Source organism: Anser brachyrhynchus (assembly GCF_964034855.1).
Source record: "Anser brachyrhynchus genome assembly, chromosome: 4".
Taxonomy (NCBI): domain Eukaryota; kingdom Metazoa; phylum Chordata; class Aves; order Anseriformes; family Anatidae; genus Anser; species Anser brachyrhynchus.
The window spans coordinates 32,688,898-32,706,704 of NC_137698.1; the positions used below are offsets into that span (position 1 = coordinate 32,688,898).

Here is a 17,807-nt window from a genome sequence, read left to right on the forward strand (position 1 = left end):
ATTTACATTCTGATTTTCTTTGACTACCAGCAGTTAATTTGCTTTTCACAATGTCACTTCAATTGAAAGAATTGAATGCACCTTTTATACACAAAATAAAGTCTTAAGTTTTGATGTTGAGAGTCCCCCAAACAGGCTTCATGAACTATAGAAGCTGCATCTTGTCTTGCTGGAATCAAATTGAGGAAACTTGACAAAATGTGTTGTATGGGAGTAATTCTTAAGCTGTGAAAAATTAATTTAGTACTTTTTAGTCGTGTTTAATTGCTATCAGAGATGACCAATGTCACGAATGTTTTGGCCAGACTGCCTGCTCTTTCCCATTGTAGCCTATTTTTATTCTGTCGATCTGAAAGCCATAAAATGAAATCTGGTCACCCACATGTGCAATTCAGTATTGCAGAGCAGTCAGCTTCAAGGCTGCACACTACCGAAGCCCTAGAAATGGTCTTTACATAGAATGCAAAATGCATGCCCTGAATTTTTGGTCTGCATGTTGAGTTAATCAGACTGTATTCTCTGGTGTGGTTTTGTGTGCATAGGTCACTTCTATTTTGTATATAGTTTAAAATATTTGTTCTGCTTTTCAAAATACATTCAGTTGTTAATAAACAGGAAATAATGTCTTAGGAAAAATCGAAAATACCTAAATCTATAGACAGGGACTTTATTTTCATCTGTCAAAACAGTAGGGTGACAGTTAAACACATGCTTGAAGATTTTGAAGCAGTGGAAACAAATCAAAGTGGGAACTTTTCTGTCAAAATGGATTAGTGTTTGAAATAATCTGGACTTTAGAGAATTATAAGTTTTTCTATATAATCATATTACTGTTTCATGCACTTAGAATATGGGGAAAGATTGCACATTGCTGTGAGTTGTTATAGTCCCACTGGAGTGAGTGGAACCAGCTGACAATCTACCAAATGTTTGCTTTCTATTAGTTGTAAAGTCTCTTCTTCCTTAGTATAACACTGAAAAAGATTTTTCTGTTCCCATCTATCTGAGCATGGTGCCAGCATTTTTTCTCTGTTTGGACTTCCACATGTGTTGTAGGATTAAAGTGTACATATAGATGAAGTTAATGATCTTCAAGTACACAGTGGTTCCCATTATTTTTTTCTCTGAGATGAGGCCTTCTTTCCACATGCAAATAGAAAGTTGTTTCTGCACTTCTAATGTTGTCTGTTACTTGGTCATTTAAAGACATGAATTATTTTTATCACTATATTTTATACCCTTTCTTTTCTAACAGTTCCCACCATTTGTTGCCTCATGCACTAATCTGAGCATCACACTGATTGATCAGCTTCTTAATTGTTCTTCATAACACTTCTCTAGGTTCTACCTTCATCCTCTTGAGAGGACATCTCTGTTCTAACCATTTATTACCTTACTGGTAGTGTCAGCAGGGCAAAAAAAAACCTTTCTTTTTCTTTTGACAAGCTTGTGGTCTAGAAAGTGCAGAAATAAGCATGTAGGTTACAGAAAACATGACTGACTGGAGAAGTCCAGTCAGCAGCTATCAGGCTGCTAAGCCATGGCTTTTGTTGGCTTTTAGAAATGTTTCTTGGGAATGCTTTGTCCTGTAGCTACTTATTCCCAAGTTTACACTCCTTAATTACACGTCTTCAATTTGGCACATTGAAAATGTATTTAGTGAAAGAATAAGTAAGGCCCTGAGAGCTTAATTCTCCCCCCCCCCCCCTTCTCCCAGCTCCCGATATCATATCACATTCAGCCTGACTGTCAGAACAGTTGAAGTTACAGCTTTGTGCTCTCTTGCCTTCCCCACCTCCAAGGCCCATAAATCCTTTCAGCTCTATCACCTCTGTGCTATTGCCAGCACACAATGCTCTTGATCAATGCCCTGTGAAAACTCTGGCTGCTGCCTTCATTTCCTTTTGCTAGGACTGCTGTAACTCAAAGCTACTGAACACTTAATTACTGTAATACCCTGTAGGAATGGTACTAGTGCAGCTTGTAATGCCCTAGTGCAACTGTTATACCCTGCCATGCTTCGGCTCATGACTACAATATGCTTCAGTTCCTAAAATGTGTGGTAACTTGTTCTCTTCACTTGTATCTGAAAGCTTGAACTTGAATCCAGTGAAAACACACAAACCTTCTAAATCAGCTTGTATTGATAATTGCTCCCCAGACCTCAGGTGCTATTCAACTTCTGTTTGCTACAGTAAATTATTCTTTCGTTTGTGATTTCAGATTTTTTCCTCTTCAGAGCCAAGACTCCATGGGTAAAACTGCAGATTAAAAAAACCTGTTAATTGGGTGAAAATTGAGTGGGTGCTAAGGACTTGGACAGAGATCATATTTTTATACATGCAGACATTGCCATTTAATTCTGGCATCATTTATTGGTAACAGTTAGACCTTCAAAGCCATACTGCTTTGAACTGAAGCATTTTCCTTTAAATTCATCAGTCATCATTCCATTGCATGTACTGTTAAAAGCCTAAGGACTGCATAATCTAAAAGAAGGAAAACAAGTTGCTAAGCTTCTAACAATGCTCTCTACCTTCACACTTATAATTACTCACCCATGTTCAATTGCAGACAAATGTCAGCATTTACACATGTAACTACATATAGGTATAATGAGACAGAACCTTTCATTATTGTCACCTGCATTAGATTTCAGGTGCAAAAAATATTTTTCTCCGAAGGACCAAATGAATTACTGTTCCATAACATCAGGGTGATTGAATACGGAGGGCATGCTAGACTTCTGTTCTATTATCTTTTATAATAGTAATAACAAGGTGCAAGAGTGGTAAAATACGTGTGGTAGAATTCATTTTACAGCTGTAAAGCACGCTTAGGGCCAGATCTTGGTTATGCTGAAGCTGAGTTTTGCCTATAACTTAACCAGGAGGAGTCATGGGACTGGAGTCAGGACTGGCCATGAATTGCATGCACCTGGTGCTATAGCTGGGGGCTGCAGACTGCAAGGGAGCATGAAAGGCTCTGAAACTGCAGGGCTCCTTACCATTTGCAGTGCCAGAAATCCTGGTATAATGGCCTGCAGTGCTGTAAGAAACTTGAAAAAGGGATATGCTGGAGTGTGCTGCACAATCCCAGTCAGAGATACCTCTTGACATATAGCAAATGTGGATCATCTCATGCAGAAGCAGGCAAATCCATACAGTGCTTTAAGATAGAAAGGAGAAAAAAGTGTCTGAACTAATGTGCATCTTTTGGGCCGTCACCTTGAAGTTCTGATATAAGTAACTGGTCTAGGGTAAGTTTTAGCCTTATAATTTGCTTCAGCCCTTTGTACACAGTTTCTTTTCCCCCACTTCTACATTTTTGTGCCTTCACAAGCCATGTTTTTGTTCAGGTGAGTTTCCTTCAGTCCCAGTTCAGTACCCTAATGCCAAAATGATTCCTCTGAGGGCCAAGAGGTGAGTGCATGACTAAGGCACTGAGTGGCCTTGACCACATGTTTATAGCAGTGAGGAAGGCAGCTGGGGCCTGTTCTCTGGCCTTGTGGCCACTGACTTGCAACAGCTTGTGTCCATGCACATGAATTCATTTGTCCCCCTTCCAAAGAAACAGGATGAGCTCATCCAGACTCTTTGCTAGGAACAGTCCCTGGTATGTCCTGCTTGGCTGCTGTTGAAACCATGCCTAAAACCGTGCCAGATGTCTAACAGTACAGACAGCTGTGCAGTAGCACACAGACCTCTGCCCTCCCTGGTTCATGACCGTGGGCGTAGCCTACAAACCTGGGTCAGGGCAGGTGGTCAGTCTCACAGGTCTTCTTGGGGAACTTGACTGGGTTTAAACTCCCATACTTGGTGGTCATAAGATTTCCGAAGTTTTGGTAAGGTATTGTACTCACACAGACAGGCAAGAAAAAAGCACAGGACTTCTCTTCAAAGAAGTGGAAAATGAAGCCAGATGAGGAAGAGAAATCCTTCAAGTATCTCCAGTAGTCACAAACTAAAAATGCAGTCTATTTTAATGTGTACTTATGTTTACAGATATCTTAAAGAAATCTTATTTAAAAAGTGAAAATTTTCATGATGGGATATACCACAAAAAAGCCAAACTCAGCACAGTTTTTTTTAATCAGGGACTTTGTGCCTTCAATTTTATTGCTATAATGTACAATACTTCTCTGTTTACCAAATGTTTAAGCTATCCACCCCTCAGCAAAAGAGCAACAGCTTTACACTTCAGCATCCTATTGTATTTGTTTTTTAGTGGCTGGTGGGGCAGCACAGCCTTGTTGCAGTGCTAACGTTGCCTGGCAGAGCTTATTCCTTGGGCTGTGGATGGAGAGTTGGTGGGAGGTCTCTGGTGGTCTTGGGGCCAGACAGCTCTGGCTGCTCGTGGTTGTGTCCCCTTGGGTCTTGGAACTTCAAGAATGGAGACCTCAGCCTCTCTGGGCAGGGGGCTCCATCATCTTCATAGCAACAGTATGTCTTTTCATCCAGACAGTACTGTTGCAGCTTGTGACCGCTGTTTCTCCTCCTGCCCTGCACCTGAAGAGGGACCCTGATGTATTTTCAGTAACATCCTCTTGGATAATGGAGGGCTGCTAGTAAATCTTCCTGCAAACCACCTCTTCTCCGTGCTAAGCAAGCCCATTTCCCTCAGCCTCTCATAGGGCATGTGTATGTTTTATGGACAAAGCCTTCTGATATTATAAGAGCTTCTTTAAAATATTTTTTAAAGACTGTTGATTTTGCTAGGTTGGTGCAGATGAACATCTCTCTGAAGTCTTGCTTTAAAATACTCATTTACAGTGTTTGGGATTTGCAGCAGATTTCATGCTGTTTTTTAAACGTACTTAATATAGCTGAAAAAAAGTTGGTCTTGTTCAGCATCTGTAACTCCATCCAAGGCTGTGCTAGGGACCAAGGGAATCTGGTCTCTCCCAGGAACTTACTGCAGTCTATACATCCTTTGCTTTGTGCTGTGCATGCAGGTGATGGCTGTGTTCAGTAGTGCTGGCAGAGCTCTGGCTCTGTAGAGAACTGCAGATTAAAGCACCCTCCAGCCCTTGCCTTTCATGGATCACTGTGTCGCCAAGCCCTCAATTAAATTAAGGATTTTAATTAAGCTCTGGGAAATCTTTCAGACAACACATTCAGTAAGAATGTCCTGCATCACTTCTCTGATGCACATGTAATATTCATGATAATTCATACAGGAACTGTATGAATTACCTCTGCTGATTAAGATCCTCTCCCTTCCTTTTTTTTTAACGCGTGGCCTAGTGACATGGCTTAGTGTGCATGTCTTTTCTAGTTATAGGATGTTAATTTGATTGAGATGATTATTGACAAATAAACAAGTATGTTACAGACAAGGTCTAATCGATCTTCCATGCTTGTTTCAATAATTACGCTGTCAGCATCTGAGTTTTCATCATTTTACACAATGCAAACAGATAGCTTAGGGCATGTTTGTATTCATAGGGCATCATGTGTATGCATGGTTGCTTTCAAAACACAGGCATTTTTAAAACAAAGTATCTGATTTTTGAGTAATAGTTTCACTGCCTTCATTTTTCCTGTTTCCCTGCAGGTCAAGGCAACAGATGCTGATGCTGACCAGTTTGGTGAAATTGAATATTTTCTTTATGATGGATTCCATTATTATGAGAAATCCAAAGCCTTCCAGATTGATCCCCGTACTGGTCAAATCTGTGTGTCTCAAGATATTGACAGAGAAGGAGATCCAACTACTTACGATCTCTTAGTAAAAGCTACGGATGGGGTAAGTTTTGCCCTGCTGTAATGCAAGGTTTGTGACTATATTAGCAAATTTGGATGTGCTGCGTGTGTACCCTTAAAGGGAAATGGAGTATGTGAAAATTGCATGACTTCTGAATAAATTTTCTTGCCCCTGCAGAGGACAGAATGATACTTCCACAAAACTTAAATTTTGACCTGAACTGATAAAGGTTCACTGTAAAATCCAGAGTCACTCCTAAAAACGTTTCTAGGACACATTAGTCCCTGTTGATTTTCTTTCTCCTTTCAGGAATGGTGGACTCCAACTGGAGTGCATTAGCAGCATTAAGTGCTATCATGGAGTATATCCTTCATTTAGTTTTAGCTTAGCTTGTATGCTTTGAGGCCAGTGCAAACTGAAGCAGGGTAAAGGAGGAGTCAGAGTAGTGAAAACAACAAAGAATGTTATGAAGAACAGTCCATTTCTTCGGACAGGCCAATGGACTGAAAATACAGAAGAGTTTTGCTTGTCAAACCCAGATGTACATTGGGGTAAAACTGCCTAAAGCTGTAAAGAGTTGTTTTTTTTAGATTGTCTTCCTTTGAAATATACTGTGGAGATGTTTGTTCACATCACACATCATGCTGTTCAGGGGTGGACACTTGTTCTATAGGGTGATGTAACAGAAGATTTTGGTAAAGTGGCTTCTCAAAAAGAAGGGAAAAATAACTCATAGTTTCATTTAGTGATGATCACAAAACCATCTGAAGGCTGTTTGCAACAAGGTGGCCAGAAGGGAGACCATTCACTACTTTTCTTACTTTCTTTAGCAGTGAACTGTGAGAAGACTGAAGAGAGAGGTTACTGGCTGTTTGCAAATTTTACATTTAACATAAAGGCACTGTTTTAAACTGAGGGATTCATGTTATTCAGGTCACGTTTTACAGTACAAGTTGAGCTGAAAAACATCAAAAATAAATTATTTGTCTATAAAGTTTTTATTTTGTACTTTAGATATTATGCTTGCATTTAAAGTAGTCCTAAGCTATCTAGTATACGCTTTTTGAAAAAGCTGTTTTTTCTAGAAGTTTTCCATAAAACATGTGCTTTTCATTATAATTCTCCAAATTTCTTCAGTGTACTGTAATTTCTGTATTCATGAGTAGATGGACTTAACTAGCTGCAGTTGATGCTTGATGCTATTTGTTGCATTTGGATGACGTAGTGGTCAAGGGTATATTATATTTGTATGCTGTCCAATTTGGATATATGTGTATAACTAATGCACCTGTATTTTTCTTTAACTGTGACTAATCAGTGTTTATTTCAGAGGCTACAGAAGCATTCTTTTACATTAACATTGCCTTTTGCAATGTTTTTTCTATAGTTTTCTTTATGAGGAGAAATAGCATAATATCATCTTTTGTTTGTTTCCTGACATACAACTCTATCTTATAGGTTATTTCTTAAATTAAGTCTTTTTTTTGGGGCGATGTTTGAAACTTCCCCAGCAGAAGTCTGGCCATTTCGGAGATTCTCTGGGATGTAATTTCTGTCTTCAAAATTTCTTTCTAGGCAAAATTTCATAGTGTACACCTAAGTGCAGGTGTCAAAAAGACGAAGAATAAAGCAGTCAATAATACAATATATAACACGAGAAAGCTACTTTGCAATAGTTCATAGCTTCATTTTTCTCCTACATCCAGTGCTGATTTTGTGCAGGGCCTCACATGTTTTGGATCTGTATAAAGAACGTGTACAAATACTTGGAATAACAGAATTATTCCTATTCACCAAGGCTATGTGAGAGCTGAACAACAGCACTGAAATTCTGACACATTTCTCACATACGCTTTTTGGCCTGGTCCAGAAGGTTAGCTTGAAAATGTAAAATAAAATAGGTTTACGTGAAAAAGGTAGATCCATTTTTTTGTTAAATTGTTGCTCTGATGATACACTTCACGTCAAAAGTTATAGGAAAATGGGCAATGCATTGAAACTATAGTTTGTTTCATTTTTAAGATAGGTCTGTGATTTATTTCCATTTAGGGACCTTGTGTGTTCAGTAATGGAGAGGACTCAATTTTTGATTGCCTTGTCTGTGACAGACAAGACTTGATCTTTTTACTGGAACCCAGCACTTTACAGCTTCCATTGATTGCACTTCAAAAAATTAGGTCATCTGACACCTCAATACTAAAGCACCAAAAATCAATATTTGCCTTTCAAAATTTCCAGTATGCCTGAAAAAATGCTGAGCCACCAGCTGCCTCTACAGCAGAACTATAGTGGGTTATTTTATCTCCCGGCACTCTGCTGCTGTTTGTGATGGATTAAATGTGTTAGGTGTGCAGTTCAAGGTGGAGGCTGTGATCAGGGGAGAAACGTATACAGAGAAGTTGAGGGAAGAGTGAAGGGTCACTATTGACGAAGGGGAGGGAAGAGAGATGAAGAGGAGAGAAAATAACAAAGTTAATTAGAAATGAGGAGAAAAAGTGTTTTCCAGGTGGTGCTCAGCTAATCTTACAGTAGGGCTATCAGTTTCTTCCACCTGTTCAGGCCTGCTCCATTACATGGTTTTGGATCTTGTTGGTCTTGTCTTTTATGCCCTATTTAGAAGCAGTAATGGGAGAACTGAAATGGCACACAAGAGCCCATGGACAGGAAGGCACAGAGCAGATTCTGTTAAACTGGTGTTAAATAAACATCCTGTGAGAGCATGTGGGAGCCATCGTGCTGACTTAAATGGGGTCATAGTGTTAGCTTTATCAGCTAACAGCACTGATTTGGGTTCCACTTCACATGTGTATCTGGTCCTCCTCCTTGAAATGATTTTTATATGGGAAGAAATCATGTAGCTAGCTTATAGAAAAGTTTGCGCTGTATCCCATGGCATCTGCATTTAGCCCTACTTTTGGGTCTTTGTACATGGATTGTGGCAGATCAACATCTTGCTCCCATAGCAAGGGTCACACTCTTGTCACTTGCACACCAGCTCTGCCTGGAATTACCCCAGTTAGTCCTGGCTGTAAACAGCTGTGTTTTGCAATTGTGACAGATCAGGGTTTCAGTAGACATTTTAGGAGTCTTTGAACTTCTAGTCAGATAATTTCCTGTATTGATACTAAAATTGCAACGTTTAAAATAAAATCAGATGAAGGCATTTTGTTTTGGGAAACTTCACAAACAATTGAGAGATTTAGATCAAACTTACTGTGAAATCAAGCCTTACAAAAGGAAAATATGGAAAACCAAGATTTCTAGCAAGTGTTTTCAAATGTATAGGGAACAAAGTTACTACTCTTTCCCATCTGAATGTGTGGAAGTTAGATCCGATAAAGTTTTACTGCTTATGTTTTTTGTTTGTTTTTGAAACATGACTGAAATGGGTACTACAGTGTGTTTTCCTGATTGCCCAAGGGTGTCCAAACAGTTACATATGCAAGTTTATGCTTCCATTACTCCTTTTAAGTGATTCTTAGTCCTAAAATGAATTCATTTTCATACAGGAAAGCTTATTTTTTTACAGCACACACTTTTGCTGCTGTATGGTGGCAAACTTTATTGCTATGTATCATGCATATTTCAATCCTATTGTTTATTTGCATTTTTATGCCTGTCATCTTTCTTTTTCTTTCAACAATAGTAATGCTTGCACCTGTTTAGAAATAAAAAGCAAAACAAAAACAAAACCTGTTATGGTCCATGGAAATTTAATTGGAATAATGCTAGTTTAAATTCTATCTACTGGCACCTATACCATCTGTTTAGAGACAGTAGTTGTCTGGTTTTCAAAGCCAAAATCTTCAAGTTGCACAATTTTGGGGTTGGTGCACAATGAGAGGCCTTCAGGAGTGCATCCAGCTTCAACTCTCTGAAGACCTGGTCCATGCAGTTTTCCCCAAAAAATGGGGAAGGCCTGATGACCTGTGCTTGCACAGGCTGCTCTCAGGGATTGTCCAGCTCCAGCAACAAACACCTCTCTAGATAACACAGTGCACATACCAGTCTACCACTTCTCTTCATCAGCATGGCAAGAGGTTTCAAAAACTGCAGAGGACAGGCAGGATGTTGTGCTTCTCTGGCCCTCACACCGTAAGGGATGCCACACCACATCCTCGCAGTGGTGGGATTGTATGCATCATTATGGGCTTGAGTGTGTCTAATCCCAGCTGGATCCATGTGGCTTCTGTGAAGCCTCTCCATAATACTGTAAGTTTGTGTTAGAAGCACATGCTTGGCTACAGTGGAGTCCAGGAGAAATCTGTATGCCACGCTGAGAGTTCAGATGATGGAAATACCCCCAAACCCATTTTTTTTCTTTTTAAAGGGTGGGCTACTTTTATTTTTGCCCTTTCCAGGTGAGGTTCTTGAGAGCTTTGATAAGACAGCCCTTCATTAGGATTTGACAGCTGTCGCTGAATGGTGGTGGTGGGCTTGTTTGAAAGTCTGTGCCACGGTGACTTCTCATCTTGCTTGTTTTCCTCAGGTCTGGATCTATTAGGTTCTGTTTTCAGCATACTCCAGGACTGACTGGCATGTAGTGCTGTGGGTACCATATGAAGCCCTACTTTCTTTCATACCCTATAGCTGTGGTTTTTTTTTTTAAGCCTTTTCCTGGGGCTTTTTGGATGAGAAGAGAAAGGTGTGATGGATGGTTTTTGTATTTGTTAGGCCTTTTTTGGTTGGAGTTTTCTTTTTATCCTGGACTACAGGATAAATCTTTTATCCTAACTTGTTGGCCCAAGAAAGCTCTCTGCCTGCTAAAGTCACCCTTTGGCATGTACATGCTTAGTGTGTCCATGCATCTCTTCCCCTGCCCACCTGTTCAGCCTTTGCCCGGACTAAGATCTGTTGACTTTAGGCCATATTTTCCTCCAAGGGGAAGGGATACCATGTCGTAGGATAAACTCATGGAAATAATTTCTGCCAGGCAATGGTGGAAGTGAGCCAAAGATCACTGGTTCTGCCTTGGCTCTGGAGTGTGGGTGAGTGCCCTGCAGCCCTCGGGAAGCCTTGACTACTTAATCTGGGATTCAGTGGGGAAGGATGCTATCCCATGTTCTCATCATCTAGTCTGGGCTCCTTCTTCCCTGTCCTCCTGCTGCAGGCTGCTGGCAGACAATGACACAGTAACAAAGAGCTCCTTTAGTACGTGGGTTACAGGGCATGTCCACTACTGGGGGTCAGAGGGAGCAAAGCAGCCTGCATATGGCATGTTGAACCTTTTGCAGAGATAAAGTAGCAGCTGAAAAACTGAAGACCTAGAATGCTATATAGAAGAAACAAGAATACTTCTTTTCATCTGTGGTTATTTAGTATTAAGTTAAGACTTAATTGGTAGCTTTTCTAGGTTTTTATCTTTGAGTCATTAGTCTTTTTATTCTTTTCTGAAAAACTGCTTTTGAATAGATCAGATGTCTTTTGGATGCTGAAAACTACTTCAAAATCAGATGTCCTTGTAGTAACTAAGACTTTTAAGTACAGTTTTTTAAAGTAGATCATTAGTCACATCTATTTGCATATACAAGTGCATCTGCTAAATGTGAAGGTATGGTTTCATAGAGCATTATGATCACATCTGTGTGCTGCATACTCAAGATGGTTACTGAATTTACTCAGGATTGTGTGGCCTTACACTGGGTGTTGTCACTTGCTCCTTGTTATGAAGCAGTTTTTCAAAACTCAGCTGAAATACACTTAAGAATGCTTGCATAGGCAAAGTGCACGTACTTGAAAAACTAAGAACAGGAAAAAATTGAGCTTTATGTATTGTGCATTAACTGACCTTGCTGTCACAGAATACAAGGTTAAAGCTGCCTTGCAGTACTACACAGTACTACAGTATTGTGCCTGGGTTCCTGCCGAACCACGCATTTTGTAAGTAATTGTATATGAAGTCTTTGAGTTCTGTTGTTCACCACAGGAGCTTTGACATACTGAGAGACAAGTAGGTAAACAGCTCACCTGAACAGTAAGAGTATTTAAGATGTTTTCCTTTAATAAAAATAAAAAACCTACTAAAAAAAATAAAGCTGGCATAACTTTCAATTTGTCATGAGATTCTAAGTGAAAGATTCTTCATGGAAAGAAGAGATCAGGTTTAGGTTTCAGGGCTGAAGTACAGCAGTACTTTAAATTCCAGCCTGCCCCCTTCCCCTCCCCCCCCCCCGAAGAAGTGTATCTTGTCTTTCAAATTCATTTACAGCAGATCATGAAATTGCCTACCAACACAGAGTATGCCATTACTAACTTTTATGTTACAGCTCACTTTTATAGAGGTACATGAACAACAGTTCATTAAACACTTCAACTAGGCCAGTTACGTAGGCTGGTATTTATTTAGGTTCTGAAGAACTTCCAATGATACTGAAGCCTCGATGGCTCTTCTGCTGTCTTTGAGTATAAAGAAATATTTTGCTCTTCATCCTTTTTTTGGTAAATACACTACTTGTCCAATTTTCTTTGTATTTTACACTGAAGCAATTAATGTAGAGATAAGCACTCAACACTCACAGGCAAAGCTTCTAAAGAAGTTAAAGCTTTTGAGATAATTGGTAGTGCATCTCCATTTTGACAGGATGGTGACTTGAAGATTACATACTATCTTCTAGGTTTAATAAAGAAAAGAAAACGTTTTCATGTCAGATCCTGTCAGATATCACAGTTCAGTTGGGATCATGAATTTGACAGCACCCTTCATTGATCAAAAAGGTTGGAGACTGTAGTGGAAGTCTTGACAGATTCTTAAAAAATTTTATAATGTCAAGACAAAATAGTTATTCAAAACAGCACTGCTTTTACTACTTGTTAATCTAGAGTATCTCTCCTGCCACAGGCAATGATTTTTTTTAAAGACAATTAAGAGGGGTACTAAAAGCTTTATATTTTCTTACAAGTTTGGTCCTGTCAAAGAAAAGAAAATATATCTCATGGTTATTTTGACTTGGTAGCTTTGCATGTCCTATTCTTACTGTATGGGCCACAAAAATCACAGGATTCTTACACAAGCCTACATAATTGTTAGTTTTTGTCACATCAAAACAGTAGTTAAAATATCTGAACGTTTGAGAAACAGGATTTCAAAATGAACAACTGTGGCTTTTTGTTGCTTGTAATATGTTTTGACAAATGTAGTTTTCTGTCAACAACAGACTCGTTTAAATCAACCTTCATGTTTTGGAAGATCAGCTTTGTGCTTGCTTCTGAGTAGATGAAGTACATCCATGTGGTTAGAAATAGAAGCAGTTTGTTCCTTCTCACTTGGGATCCTTCTCACTTGGGATGTTACTTAAAGATTTTCATAGCCAGAGCAAGAACTGGGCCATAACCAAGTTAATATTGCTCTTGACTCATGTGAGGGAATACACTGCTTCAGGAAAAGTAGGGTCTGCCTCCATCATAAGATTCGGTCTGTCTTCTGAGAGATTAAGTAGTTAGTAGATCTCCAACTTGCTTCTCCCATATCGCCAGACTGACTCTATTTCCAAAGATTTTAGTCTTTACATAACACCATAGGATAAATATAAATCCTCTGGAGAGGGTTTTGGTTTTTCATGTCTGTTTAGCAATAATGAGACTTGCAAGAAGCAGCTAAACACATTATCATGAGCTTTCTTGCAGTTTGGTTTCATGCTGCTCTAACCTTGCCTCTTTTTAGATGTTTTATATTCTTGACCTAATTTCTTCCTTGGCACACTCATTTTCCTTAAAAACATTGTTTCTAATTCCTGTCCTAAAATATCTGAAACCACTACCTGAAAGCTGTGGAGCTGCAGCCCCAGGGCATCTTCTGAGAGTGGGCTTCAACAGAGTACATAGGTTTTAGTTCCTGTGCGGTGATTTCCTTCTCAGGGAAATCAAGACCTTGGGGAAATGCTCACACTGCAGCAGGGTTGGGGTGCGGGCAGTGAGCCCAATAGGTACGCACATCTACTCTTCCCCATATCAGTGCCGTGATTCGCATCTGTTTTGGCAGTCTGAAGTACAGTGCCCTGCCCTGCCCTCGTCCCCAGGTGCTGGTTGACTGCTCTATGGCTCATTGTGGCCTTGCTTTCCTCAGAAGAAAACCCAAGCACGCTGCAAGGAGGATGGGGGCCAGATCTCCTAGTTTCCAGGTGAAATAGAGGCACTGTGATCCACAATGCACTCTTAAACAACAGTCTTAATTTTCTGCATACTTGAGCTTTTATGGCACTGTCACTTCTACCCAACAGGGATACTACTGCTACACAAAGCAAAACAAAAATTCTGATGGAAAGCTGGGGAGAACACTGATAATATTTTCTCCACAAAATTAATTCTCATCTTGTGTGAGTAATAAACTCGAAAATAATTTCAGAGACATTCTTACACTGCAAGAAAAAATAATATCGAGTCTAAATCATTTGATACTGTTAAACCCAACCTTCATGAAAGTAAGCGAGACATAGGATTAGATGTGTTTTGTATCTCTACAAGCTATGTTGCATATCACCAGTACTGCAATTGCAAAATGAAGTTTAGACATGCTCAGCATAGCTTGTCATTTGTATGTGCCAGCATCCCATCTGTCTCAGCAGTTTCTGTAAGTGACTAATTGTTCCCAACACTGTGCTCCCAGGGTCCTTCCTCCAGCTGTGCCTTGATGTAGTGTGTATGGTGTGTGCAAGGTACGCATGCATGTGATGGTTTGTGCCTACGTTATACACATCACTGCCACAGAATTTGCTGTGAGTTTTTTTTTTATATTTTTTTTAAGAAAACACTACCTAAATATAACCCCTCCTCACAACTGATCTGCAGGGGCTATGTGGCTATGAGAGACAAATTGCCATTTGTTTCACTCCAGGGCCCTGTGGGGTCAATGCTTCAGCACCCACAGAATTATCTCTTCCAGATTGCCACAAAACTGTTTTGCCATGGCAAATTATGATTTCACTGCAGTGTAATGTGATAAGCCAGCTTGCAGTTGCTCGTTGCTTCTCTGATTTCGCTGTAGAGCTAAAGGTGGCTTTCTGGCTGCTCAGGTGGTATTTAGGGGAAGGTCTTAGTGGGTGCCTGTAGCAGAGACTTCAACCCAGGTGAGAACAGCCTAGCAGCCAGGCCTGGGATGGCAAAGGGGGACATTTACTGAAGCCATGCACGCTGCCTGGCTCTTTTCCCAGCTATTAGCATAGGGGAAAGAAACATGATCTGAGAAGTTGAGCCAAGCCCCTGGAAAGCATGGTCAGACCTCTTCCCCCTCAAAATCACAAGTGTGCTTGAAATAAAACTATGTAAGCAGTTATGAATTTGACATGAAAAAATCTTTTCAGCTATGTGCTTCAGTGGAATTTGGTTTTGTTCTGTCTGTGTACGTGAAGTGGGGATATGTAGACATATATATATATACACACGTGCATGTACTATATGATTTGTATATGGATGCAATTTACCTGCATATATACTTACATATTTATATACAGTGTGGGTGTATATAAGTACACGTAAGGATGCTGCAGAGCTGCTTAAACCTGCCAGGGTGGTAAATTGAGAATGGATCTTACGTGCAGCAGCCTGGCAGGTAGGCTTCTAGCTGTCCTGCAGTGGTCTGCTCTCAGCCTGTGTTCCTAATCAGTGTTGAAAAACTATTGTATTCACTGTTAAAATGGTCACGCTTTTAAATCTGAAAAATGCATAGACAGAAAAAAGTTACTAAGCCCTGACTTTTATCTGTGAAAGAGTAAGCGGCATGTAGGTGATTAACGTAAACATGTGCGAAGTCAGACTAGCAGGAATTGATGTGTGTAGTGCTTGTTGGCATTAACAAAAGTAGTTTTGTGTTCAGGCTTCGCAGTCACAAGAATTTGAACTTTGTGTATTCTGTTAGCGAGCACACTGGAGCTGTTCTCAGTGTGTAGCTGGCCTGAACTCAGTATTTTGGGATACTTACTGTACATACCTTAAATTCTTCTTGATAGACAGTTTCATTGCTCAGTTGTGTTGCAGTGTGTTCTTTAATGATGTGCTGAAGCTAGATTCATGTCATTCTATTGTATGCATTTATAATTATTTTTTTTCTGATTTATCCAACAGGGTGGGCTGAGTGCCCAAGCTTTTGTTCGTATAGAGATAGAAGATATTAACGATAATCAACCAGTTTTTGAACAAGCCACCTATGTGACAAGCATCAGCAGTCACGCACAGCCAGGAACAGAGATCGTCAGTGTTGTTGCCACGGACAGAGATTCGGGAATATATGGAGTAGTCACGTATGAACTGGTCCCAGGAGAATCTTCTTCTCTTGTCACAGTAGATGCCACTACAGGTACTATGTGTGTTTCAGAAAGGCTATAATTATACATGTGTCTCTTCCTTGAGGATGTGTTATGTGATTTCCTACCCCCCCACCTGGAGTCATGTCATAAAGCTGAAACTTAAATTCTGCTGAAAAGTAATTTAGAGGAGGACGGAGGATTTAGGTTTAACATGAAGCCTTTGTATTCACTGGAATAAACAGGAAAAAGGGAAACAGTACACGTCAGTACAATACAGGGCAAGCAATTGTGTCACTTCACCAGTGTTTCAGACAAATACATTCATTGCTCCAAGGAATAAATAAAATAGTTACTTTATACAATAATATCTGAATTCCTCTTTTTTTAAAAGTTTACTCTTGAAGAGCATGCTTCTTTCATTTCATCTGTTTCCTAATCTTTCCCTACGTTGTGCTAGAGTGCATCTCCTGTTCTGCTCACAGTCTGCCATACCCAGCTGCCTCCCTGTTTGATTCAGTGATTAGCTTCAGGAGTGTGTCTTCCGCTTTTTATTTCTGGCAGTGAACCTTCCCCCTTCTGATTTCTGGCGGGAGGTTCAATGAAGGTGTGATGAAGAAGGCAAGAAAACAATTTTGGCAAAAGCAAATCTGGATGATTTTTTTTTTCTAAGGGAGCTTGAATCTGGCAGATTGAATTGCTCTTCCCGTGTCCACAAAGCAGCCTGTATAGTCTGCTTTCTAATCTTAAAATAATTATCAATGTCAGCTAGAAGGAACGTGAACCATGTATCCACAAATGTCCGTGGTACCTTTCAGAGAGTGAAAGCTAAGCTTCAGCTGCCACTTAACTTGAGAGCTAGCCCTTGCATACTGCAATGACTGTGTTCTCATCAAAAGTTTTGCCTCCTGATGGTCTTGGCACAGTGGATTATTTTACATTCCTAAAAGAATTTTTGGGGCTGTGTGTATTGTATGCATATATAAGCTGTTTGGCATGTGAACCGCTATGAGTCTCTATTCTTTCAAAATTATGCCTGTTTTCACTTTCTTGTACAGTTCCCCAAATATTCTGTTGAACAGAAGAGCCTAATCTTCTTAGGAAGTTGGCCTGGTTGTCTTGGCTATTTCATAATTTACTTTAACTGTGGACTTCAACTGCCTTTCAAATCAGATCCTCTAGGGCATAACTGTTGCCAAAAGTATATAGGTCAATCAATAATTAGGGAGCTGGATCTCCACAGGCATTTAACTGGTCGTTTTAAAACTGCACAGGTAGGCTGGTCGGAGAGACCTTGTGGATTGTGCTGGAAGAATTGGCTGTGCAGCAGCCCTTTCTTCTGAAAGGGTTCTTCCTCAGATTGTGACCTTTTGGCCCTTTTTTTCCTAGTTTTGGCACTTTACATAGGAAAAATGTCATCCTTAATCATGGAGAACATATAAGATAACGTTATCTCGCAGATCTATCGTAGTGTTTTATTAAAGGCAGACCAAATTCATGATGAAGTAGCTTAAGGTTGTTATTACTGACATCTCGTGATGAGAAAAGCATTTAGGTTAGAGACGCTATTCCCAACATTGTAGTGCTTGGAATCTGATTGCACTTAATCAGATCTCCTGAGTAATTCAAGAGGTCAGGCTGTGTTTTGTTTTCACTTATTAATATTAATGGTGTGGGGGGTGTTTTGTTATTTTTTTTTTTTCCTGAAGAATATGTTTTCTGTATTTATATTCCTTGTGCACTCACAACCGTGCTTAGGATTAATCGCTAGCAAGTAGAATTATTTTTAGACTGGCAATGTTTAAACAAAATAAGGATAAAAATTGCCAAGTTGCTACTCAGAAGTTGTGCAATCTTTATGGATTA

General features: G+C 39.8%; 1 protein-coding gene across 1 annotated transcript in view; it reads left to right on the forward strand.

Moving 5' to 3' along the window:
- Positions 1-17,807, forward strand: part of DCHS2 (dachsous cadherin-related 2) — a gene marked incomplete at its 5' end in the record, with an annotated part of 107,774 nt that overhangs the window by 34,911 nt on the left and 55,056 nt on the right. Inside the window, 2 exons of the mRNA XM_080590920.1 lie at positions 5,557-5,748; positions 15,763-15,994. Of these exons, the coding sequence (XP_080447046.1) occupies positions 5,557-5,748; positions 15,763-15,994 (424 nt within the window). The remainder of the gene's footprint in view (positions 1-5,556; positions 5,749-15,762; positions 15,995-17,807) is intronic.